At 39.2% G+C, this 10,790-nt stretch overlaps 1 protein-coding gene across 1 annotated transcript; it reads left to right on the forward strand.

Moving 5' to 3' along the window:
• Nucleotides 1–1,134: 1,134 nt before the first annotated feature.
• On the forward strand, nucleotides 1,135–10,232 carry dph2 (diphthamide biosynthesis 2). The gene is made up of 7 exons (XM_083668750.1): nucleotides 1,135–1,223; nucleotides 2,273–2,424; nucleotides 3,206–3,318; nucleotides 3,696–3,916; nucleotides 5,931–6,620; nucleotides 7,081–7,263; nucleotides 10,090–10,232. The coding sequence occupies exons 2-7, from the start codon at nucleotides 2,281–2,283 to the stop codon at nucleotides 10,224–10,226; spliced, it is 1,488 nt and encodes a 495-aa protein (XP_083524876.1). The 5' UTR covers nucleotides 1,135–1,223; nucleotides 2,273–2,280; the 3' UTR covers nucleotides 10,227–10,232.
• Nucleotides 10,233–10,790: the final 558 nt, after the last annotated feature.

The following is a 10,790-nucleotide window of genomic DNA, read 5'->3' on the forward strand; positions in this document are numbered from 1 at the left end:
ATCACAGCGGAAGACATTAAAAGAAAGCCACAAATTCAATTGAAAATATCCCAAATATTTTTTTTAATCTGCTGGAAAGTAGTAGTAGTAGTAGTAGTAGTAGAAGGTCATGTGCAAAGGGTGGTAAAGTAGGGGGGGGTTTGAGTATTTTTTTCGGGTACGGTCTTGTGCAGAGAGTGGTGGCTACGCCCGCCCCCCCCAATAAAACACAATCCAATATCAGGTAACAAGTAAACATAACTATAAATCTTTGTATCTTTTGTCTTTCTGTTTTTAATGCTTTCAACTATATGCACTTCAATACTGTACAAATGAAAAGCGCTTTACCTTTTTGTTTTTCACACCACGCTGTTTTTGGCGGAGTGCTCTGGGCACCCTCAATGAATTTTGTTTTGAGTCATTGTCCTGCTGTATTATGAAACGTCGTCCAATGAGTTTGGAGGCATCCGCTTGTACTTGGGCTGACAAGATGTCTCTGCTGCTGCTGTCAGCAGTTACATCATCATTGAAGACAAATGAGCCAGTTCCAATGGAAGCCATACATGCCCAAGCCTTTACTATTCGAAACTGTTGAGAGAAAAATGAAATAAGATAAAAGACAAAAAAAAATGGACTGACTATCATGATTTGCGGTTTATTTATTTCGTTTATTTTCATATCTGACATTAGAAAAGCTCTATTCTTGTATGACCTAAACTGTTCATGTTGGATATTATAAGGTTTGTTCTGCTAGTGAATTAACTCCTATATTATTTTATAAAAAGGGAAGATGATGGGTGTAAGATGGCACGTTTATTGTTGTACATTTATTGGTCATGCAGGTTGTAATAAAGCTCAAGCTCAACCTTAACAAGACTGAACTGCTCTTCCTCCCGGGGAAAGCCTGCCCTCTCCAAGACTTGATTGCTAGTGAAGATGAACTATAGCTACCTCAAACCTTTTCCACCAATTAGGCAAACCCAGGAAGTTTATTCAGCAACTTCATCATTTACAGGTCTGTGCGTTTTTGCCCCCTATCTAGGAGGTATACCGTACATACGCTCTAGAGTGCAAGAACGCATTTTGGAACACAGCCATTGATGTGCATATGCTTTTATTTTGAAGGACACAAAAAAACGTTGGCCCGGAAGTGATATTCTCAACGTAGACACAAGTTTGTCGTGCTGGGGATGGTTGCTCTACTACACGTGTGTACACTGCTACGTTTCTCATTTCTCTTACAAGTAAGCAAAATTAATGTTGTCCGGTGATCATGTTTTGATGACAGACCTTTGTTCTATTATACTTATCATGACCAACCCTTTTGGGGTTATATGCTTGGTGAGCCAATTAGCTAGCTACCAATGTCGGGGATGCATATTGTTTTTATGCTACTGTAGAACATAATGACTGTTCATGTACTGGGTCAATAGGTAAAAGCAGAGATTGTATTGAAAATATCTTAGCCCAGTCTGTGACCTCGTATTCATTTGTTTGATTTTGTTCTCATGTAATGTCACTGATGTTGTAGTGGCACTGGGGGTAAACCTTTAAATCGCACTGAGAAATATTTAGGAGCCTACCCATAGGCGTAGCGTGAGTTTTAAGTTGGGGACTCTGTATTTTTCGGGAGGGAGGGGAAGAAATTTCAATTTCATTTCCTGCAATTCTACACATTTTGACATGACAACAGTAACTGTAGGGCCTGTTTACAATTATAATCCATGAAATAAAACAGGGCCTATTAGTAGCGTGGTCAAACTTTCTGGCCACAATACTGTCCCAGTGGGGAATAGTTTAATTTACCTGTCAGTTCATGTTATTATTACACTTTTCTTCATAGAAACAATAGCGTATAAGCAGTTAGCATTTGTTTGACAAGCATAAACGCCTGTGTTTTGTGCAGAAAGCTAATCAAAAGAGGAAGTTGAATAATAAACATTTATGAATAAATAAATTATATAAAATTAATTATGGCGGAAGTTATGGGTCCTCGAGAAGGACCAGTATGCAAAGTTCATAACACTAATTCAAACGGGGCAGCGGGGCTGAGCCTTAGACTTTAGGTGCTTATTACAGCGCCACCTATAGACCAATGTGAGCCATTTTTTGAGGAGTGGTGGACATGTTCAGGCCTAGGTATCTGCTCGCCCTTTCACATTGCTCTTCACTGTCAGTGAGGAACATTCTTGATCCAATCTGCATGACTTCAGAGCAGCTAGATCCATAGCTACTACTTTGAATTAGTTGATTAAAGGTGAACAGCATGTTTTACTGTACTCTCTATCCACAGATGTGACGATGGCGGATGCATTCAGCAGCAACAGCGAGCTGATTCTTCAGCGTATGGTAGATGTGACAATAGAAAGGAATGTTGGGAATCTACAGGATCTGTATCAGATCAAGGAGACCTGCCAATTCATCAATGATAATTGTTTTAAAAAGGTACAGTACAATAAGGATTCTCACATCTCAATACGTTCTAAGTGTAACATCTCACACTCTATTAGAGGCACAAACAAATGTGCAGCGATGTAACACTGTTATGAAAATGGTGGATTTATTTAGCAGTCCTTTGCTAGCACCATAATGAAATTGTTAATCATTTTGTGTTCCCCATCATCCCAGAAATTAAGATGGTGGGAAAAGTTAATTTTCTGTTATATTAGCAGCTGGTCACGTTAATAACGTTGTTGATGTTATCTCAAAATATTAAATTAAACGTTGTCATGCTCAACAGACTAGATAAATAAGCTACAGTGCCAAGAAAAAGTATTAGAGGTCTTTACTGGTCCAACCAAACCCGATAACCCGGGACACGAGCAGGTCTGTGTCCAAAAATTAAACTAGCACCTCAGGTCCGTGTCAGGTATTGTTCGATTGTCACAGGACTCAGGTAAATGACACTACAGTTGAGTTACCCGAGTGGACCCGTCTGGACCTGATAAACAGCTCTAAACATCAGAGCGTTTTATACACTTGTCAGTATATCAATCTCTACTCATCGAGCCCCCAGGCCCGATCAGCCAACAGGTGTAAGCGCAGTTTGACAATGAGCCGGGCCGATGAAGACATCTCCCTGTTACCAGCCCTTTGTTAACAGACATTTAGTAGAGCCGCTGGAAGAATGAAAATAGAAAGAAGAAATCTATGCAAATTGCATACATTAATGCATACAATTGTAAGTGCCCAACGACTAATTAACTATGAACATTGGTACCCTTAGGTTGCTTTGCAGTTCCCAGATGAGCTCCTAGTTGATTCAATTCCAATTGCTGCAGAGATCGAGAAAGGAAGTGATGCAAAACTATTCATACTTGGGGACACAACCTATGGCAGGTAAGCAAAAATGCAAATTTATTAATTTGCTAAGTAGAAGGAGGAATACTGCATGGTCATAATTTCTGGATGTTAGCCAGTAACCACTGAAATTATCTTTTGAACTGTTTTGGCATTTTTTTCATAAACATTTGAGTACAGCTGGGGTGGATTTGCAGTGCTGAAAGGGTGCTGGTTTGCAATACAATGTATGTATATGTATGTATATGTATACAATGTATGTATATGTATGTGGGGACGTTTGTTTCAAGTAATTACTAGAAGGCAGTAATTGTATTCTCACAAAAAATATCCTATGCAATAAGTGTTCGGGGGATTGGGCAATAAAACTGACGAGATACACAATACTCGGACTAAACTGTACTGGGAATTTCCAGTTGTTGTGTAGATGAGGTTGCAGCGGAGCATGTCGGAGCCGACTGCATAGTGCACTACGGGAGGGCTTGCCTGAGCCCCTCCACGAGGCTTCCCTTGATGTATGTGTTTGAAAGGAGAACAGTGGACCAGGAGAGATGTGCATCATCCTTCAGAGACCTCTACCCTGACAGACAGAGTCACGTCATCGTCCTTTACGATGTTAACTATGGCCACATTATTGGTAAGCATCTCAAACTTCACTGTTACACAATGACTTATCCCCTTTGTCTTAAGTTTAGCCCTCAATTTGTCTGTCCAACGTTTACACAAAGTGCATTTTCCATACCACCAGACCAGATATGCGTTAGGGTGTCTATTCTGATTTCCTTGCCCTCATCGCCTTTTACGCACTTCTGGCTCCGCAGTTTCCAAGATTTGGTGTTCTCATTTTGAAAACGTGCGCGCGTATCTTGCCGAATAGCCGTTCCAGACTTTACACACTTGGAAAATCACACCTTCTCAAAATCACACCCCTTTGATGGCCAAGAGAAATCATCTATGATTTCAATTCAAGATGGATTTGTCTGAGGAATTCCTTTGTCTTATGGCTATAAAACATTTATTTTGAAGACAGTCATTCTGGATAGTAAAATATAAAAACTGGACTCATCATTGTCATTAAACTTTAAATAATAACTAAATAACCTGTTCTTTGCCATATCCCATCTGTAGTGAAATTAAATTGTGGAGAACAATGCGCCAAGTTTGCCATGTGAAACTGTGTGTTGAATTGTGCTTGAGGGGGGTCTTCAAAGCAGTGCAACATGTTGTGTTCTCTCTCATTTCAATAAACCTTCGGATAGCATCGATTTCAATGAAATTCTGAACCACAAGCACAGAAAGATGAAAATGCAAAATAAGGTTTCATCCATAGTGCTATCAGTCACTCATTCATGACCGCTGTCCATGTTGCTTATATTTGCGAAATCAGTGGTGGAAACATTGTCAAGGTAAATGTTCAACTGTCTGTAAGAATTGTCATGGAGCACTCTAGTGTTTGCAAAACAAACATTTGTTCCCAAAAGTATCCTTGGTAAAACTGTCATCAAATACAGTACCCTCCATAAGTACTGGAAAGAGGAAGCATTTTGTCTTCTTTTAGCTCTCAGTTTGGATTTTGAAATCAAACAATTACTATGAGGTTAAAGTCTAGATGCTCAGCTTTAATTCAATGTTTTATTTTTTCAGATTGGTGTTTCTGGTTAGTCAGGTGTGAACTGTCAATGTGTAGTATTGATTCTAGGCTTTGCATTTGCCTTTGGAGTCTCCTATTGGTGTCTGTCAACATGAGGACCAAAGAGATGCCAATGAAAGTCAAGGAAGCCATTATGAGGCTGAAAGATTTTTCTGATATATCAGAAACATAGCCAAAACCTTAGACCTACCAAAATCAACAGTTAGTAACATCATTAAAAAAGAAAGAAAACACTGGTGAGCTCAGCAATCGCAAATGGCCTAGTAGGCGTTTGCAGTGATTGACTTTTGGCCAAGTCAGTCTTCAGATTTAAATCCAATTGAACATACATTTCATTTCCTAGTGATAAGATTTTAGGCAAAAAGACCTCAAAACAAACAGCTGAAGATGGCTGCAGTACAGGCCTGGCAGAGCATCACCAGAGAATATAACCAGCATCTGGTGGCGTCAATGGGTCGCAGACTTCAGGCAGTTATTGCATACAAAGGATTGTCGACCAAATTCTAAACATGAGTACTTTATACATTTGGAGCCCTGAAACCATTTGTACCATTTGTACTTTCTAAATGGTGAACATAATCAGAAAGAAAATACTTTGAATTAAAGCTGAGAATCTCTACTTTGACCCCATAGTAATTGTTTTCATATCAAATCCAAACTGTTGAGGTATAGAGCTAAAAGAAGACAATATATAATATATATATATATATTGTTGATATCTCTGCTGATATTGGTTTTTCAGTGATTTTGTTATTATTATTATTTCTTTTTGGCACAGGATTCAGAAGAGAAACAATGCAAAATGATGTTCTTAATGCTGATTAAGCAAACAACCATATCTCAACAGTGACCTGAAATGATAAATGGAGCAATATGTAGCTTTTTCCCCTTGAAAATATCACTAGCAGCCCACAACATGTCTTGTGTGGGTTCACGCAATTACATTGAATGTTTCTAGTCACTTATTCAATGCTGATTTTGTTTTAATTCCTTTCCTCAGACAATCTCCTGGAGCTCCTGTGCACAGAGTATCCAAACATTGTCACCTCAACCCTTCTTGTGGATGGAGAACTTTGCTACAGTCATGGACAGACACACCGACAATGCAATGGCAGCAGTCATTCAGGTCCAAACGATGATCAGGTTGTTAACCAGTTTGGAAGACAATACACCTTAAAAAGTGGACTAAGCATTGAGGACTACAGTGTGTTCTTTATAGGGCATGAAGGAGTAACCTTAACAAACTTCATGATGACTTTAAACCACTGCTCTTTCTGTTCTTTTGACCCTATAACTATGACAGGAAGGCCAGAGTCAATCAGTATCAACCGGGCCTTGATGAAGCGATATTACGCAATTGAGAGGGCAAAAGATGCCCGAGTGGTGGGCATTCTCGTGGGCACGCTTTGTTTTGCAAACTTCCTCAGTATTATCGAGCAGCTGAAAGAAACCATCCACAGAGCTGGAAAAAAGAGCTACATGTTTGCCATGGGTAAACTGAATGTGGCCAAACTGGCCAACTTTCTAGAGATTGACATTTATGTGTTGATTGCTTGTCCGGAGAACTCGCTGTTGGACTCAAGTGAGTTCTACAAACCTGTCGTGACCCCTTTTGAGATGGAGGTGGCTTGCAACAAGAACAGGGAGTGGTCAGGAGAATATGTCACAGACTTTCGGGATCTCCTTCCTGGTAGGTTTGGATCTACTTTGATTTGTTCCTCAATTTAAGTTGCTGGCATTTTGTGAATAAGTAGCTTATAATATTCACGATATTGTATGTTTGGTGATGTTATATAGTAAAATGATTCAAAGATGTGAATTTTATGCAGTGAAGACATTGCACATTCAATGCTGCACATTTACATGTCATAGGCTGCTCTCCCAACTTGGCTCATGTAAATATTGAAACCTTTATTAAATTGGCAATTCTATAAACTTAAATGTTTATCAACATGATAAAACCTTCAAAGGAATGAAATGCTGCAGCGAAACATGATATATCCTATGATTTATGTGACTCCACACTTGAAGCACATCAGGTGGCAAATTAAATCTGCTTGGATACACCTGGGAAATTATGTTTTATATATAGCATGATATAGATATCAAAACATCTCCATGCAAAATGTAAAATATCATTTTGTTTTCAGGTGGATCCAGTCATGTGCCATTGGCAAATCCTGAGGAGCTGGAGGACAGCACTGACATGTCACTGATCACTGGAGCTCTACGAACTAGCTGCCTACCCACCTTTGAGCCAGCCGCTTCCGCATCTGGCTCCTCTCTCGTCCTAAGGAACCAAGGACTTACTGTGGCCAACGCTAACACTGCTGGTATGCTATGCTTTTCGACCTGGGCTGTACAGTTTAATTGTTGCGTGAGTTTTGGTAGTTCTTGGTGGCTGAATGATCTGAACGTCTGTATTCCACTTGTCTCCTCACACTGATTAAAGACCGACTGTGAGTTGAACTTTTGAGCAATGAGAGTTGAGATTCACTATAATGGGAGAAATGGCTATATCCTGTGAGGAAATTTCTGTTTTTTTTTTTTTTTATCAACACTTACTCAGTTGATTTTATGTGTTTTATGTAGAGTGTGGTGTTTTGGAAGTTAGACCCCATTTTCCACTTACTTGGGGTGTTGGAGGCTCATCCAGAGACTTTCTTCTGTCATATTTCCATTCTTGAGGTTTCTTTGGCTGCATTTAGCCATACCAGTGGACGTGAATGCGAGCAAACAGTTCTGCTCTCAAAAGCATAGCAGTGTGCTTAAAAACTCCATGCTAAATGTAAAATATGATTTTGTTTTCAGGGGTCCAGTCGGAAAATATGATGTTTTTGTAGAAAATTATCTGTCATTGTGCCTTTAAAATAGAATGCACGAGCTACTTGAATCGAATTACATTGTCCGCTCTGTCATAAGGCAGTGCTCGGACATAGCACAGGCATAACAGGAAGTATTCTCACTTTGAATAATATACGGTGTCCTGAGTATGTAATGGGACACTGAAGCATTGTTTTGTTCTTTTGGCTCTATACTCTAAAGGGTTAGATTTTAAATCAAACAATTAAAGTATATATTTTCAGATTTTATTTCAGGCTATTTTTGTACATGTTGGTTTAACCATTCAGAAATTACAATACTTTTTATACCTAGTGTTATCAAATACATTGATAGAACTGTTTTCAGGTTATACACTTTCATATGACTGATACAACTTGTATAAATACTGTGATTACATTTTCTCTTGCCACACCTCTAAAGTTCTATAGCCATTGTTCTGAGAAGCACTGTATGATTTACCATATGAACAGCGGTGATTTCGGAGGGAGTGGTGGGGGAGCGCAGTACAGACATATCTTGCCGATAGGTGTGAAATGTTGAATGCTGATTGATCAGTAAGAAAGTCTCCCCATTGTTCATTCTCTCCTGCCCTCTCTCACGTAAGCACAAGCCCTTCAGCCGATAGCCTTGGCGGCGCCTACCATTATGTTTAAACTGTATAAAAGACAACCCTGATAATCACCTCTTGAGACTTGTGCTGAACAGGCCCCCGGATCTACACTGGGCTGCTGTTACGCTCTTGTCTCTTGTTTGCAAGCAATAAATACAGGACTCAGATATTGTGGCTACTCAGGACTTGTTTCTTGATTCTTACCTCCGAAGAGCTGAAGTACAGAGTGGTAAATCCTAGACTTCCACCACAACAGTCCCCCTATTTCAGGGCACCAAAAGTAATGGGACAGATTCATATAATGTCCAGAGTAAGCACTCATGTTTAGTATTTTTTGTATGCAATATCTGCCTGAAGTCTGCGACTCATTGACCCCACCAAACGCTCGGTGTCTTCTCTGGTGACGCTCTGCCAGGCCTGTGTTGCAGCCATCTTCAGTTGTTTTTTGGGGGGATTTGTCAAGGTCTTTTTGCCTAAAATCAGGGAATTAAATGCAATTGGATTTAAATTTGAGGATTGACTTGGCCAGTCAATAACTTTCAACTTTTTGGTCCTGAAAAACTCCCTAGTTGCTATGGCAGTATGTTCTGGGTCATTATCTTACTGTATGATGAAGCACCATCCAATGAATTTTGATCTTGTCTACTCAAGCAGATAAGATGTTACGAACTGTTGATTTTTTTGATTGCTGTTTTTTTGTATGGTGAGCATTCTTCAGTGATCCACTGTAGATGACCTACCAGTCCATTTGCGATTGCTGAGCTCATAATTCCTTTCAAAGCCTACGGTTTATGATATGAGATTTTTTTTTCTGATTTTCCAGCCTAATAATGGCTTCCTTGACTGTCATTGACACTTCTTTGGTCCCTAGTTGACAGACATCAATAGCAGACTCCAAAGGCAAATTCGAAGCCTTGAATCAATACTAGACATTGACAGCTCTCTTATGCCTGTACAATTTATTTATGGAACACATCTGACTAACCAGAAACCACTGTCAAGCCAATTGCCTCATTACTTTTGGTGCCCTGAAATAGGGGGACTATGTATATAAAGTGTTGTCATTTCTAAATGGTGAAACCAATATGTACACACATACTATCAAATAAAAGTTGAGAATTTTTTGATTGATCAAATTCTAACTTTTGGAGTATAGAGGCAAAAGAAGAAAATACGCTTCATTGTCCTATTACTTACACAAGGCACTGTACATTTATGATTGTAATAGTGGAAATAACATTTGTTTTCATATCGATATGCATGTATAGCTCACAAAGATTTGAGATGTCTGGAGATTTGTGGAGATGTATTTAAGTAGTCATATGTGTAGCGTAACTTGTATGGTTAAATGTTAGCCCCGGAGCCAGCCAAAAGAGCTCAAGAATGTGACAGAAAAAAGTGTCTGGGTGAGCCTACAAGACCCAAAGTAAGTGGAAAATTGGGTCTAACATCCAAAAACCTGAATTATCCCTTTAACTGTTAACAAGCAATGAGAAATTACTAACTGTTTTGCTCATGTACATTATTGCTGTGGGCATGTGAACTTCAGGTTGATACAAATGGTGGAAGTAAAAGAGGAAAAACTAAGTCAAATCATTGTTTATAGAAAACTTAGTTTGTAATAAAAGTATGTTTTCTGAGTAACAATTACGGTACTTCCTTTATGTGGTTTACATTCTCTAATTCTAATATCCATCTGTTTCAGCCTCGTTCCTGGCGGGTCGTAGCTGGCAAGGACTCGAGCAGAAACTGGGAGAAACACCTGTGATGAAGGCAGTGAAGGGGAGGAAAGGCATTGCCATCACCTATGAAGAGGAAGGGAAAATTGACCTTTTGTCTTGAAGTTTCCGATTAAAGGGATAGTTAACTCTAAAATCTAATTTCTGTGATTTAAACACATACTGTACCTCCAGTAGAAAAATCTACTCATTTGGCTGAAAAACGTAGTCCAGAGTGCATATGGTGTAGAGTGCCAAGAAGTATGTGAATCCCTGTACAGTTTTCACATTTGTCACACTGGAGCCTGAAATGCAATTCATTTAGATTTTTGTTCAACAACACCCCTCAAAACTGGCCTATATGACAGAGGCTAGATAAAAAACATGACTGGAAAAAACCCCACTTCCCATTCCTGCATTGAGTTTGTCTGCAGTCTTTTTTTACGGTAGTGTTTTTTATCTGTCATTGGCCAGTTTTGAGTGACTGGGATGATGTTTACCATCTTAATATTTTAGGTCTGTGGCTCTTTCAATGTCGCCATTGGTCTACAATCTACAATGTTTAAAATTGTTTTTGTTTCCGGCTGCTCACTTTGGAGGAATGGCCGGATCTCTTTTAATGATAGACAGGAACCTCTCAGAGAGATTGTTTATTAATAAATAATGGAAACCATTAAACTATTTTTGT

This window comes from Argentina silus, assembly GCF_951799395.1.
Source record: "Argentina silus genome assembly, chromosome: 1".
In the NCBI taxonomy this organism is placed as follows: domain Eukaryota; kingdom Metazoa; phylum Chordata; class Actinopteri; order Argentiniformes; family Argentinidae; genus Argentina; species Argentina silus.

Coding starts and splice junctions, on each gene's coding strand:
- dph2 (XM_083668750.1), top strand. CDS start 2,281: ATGGCGGATGCATTCAGCAGCAACAGCGAGCTGATTCTTCAGCGTATG. Junction 3,917..5,930: donor TAACTATGGCCACATTATTG/GTAAGCATCTCA, acceptor TCCTTTCCTCAG/ACAATCTCCTGGAGCTCCTG. Junction 7,264..10,089: donor GGCCAACGCTAACACTGCTG/GTATGCTATGCT, acceptor CATCTGTTTCAG/CCTCGTTCCTGGCGGGTCGT.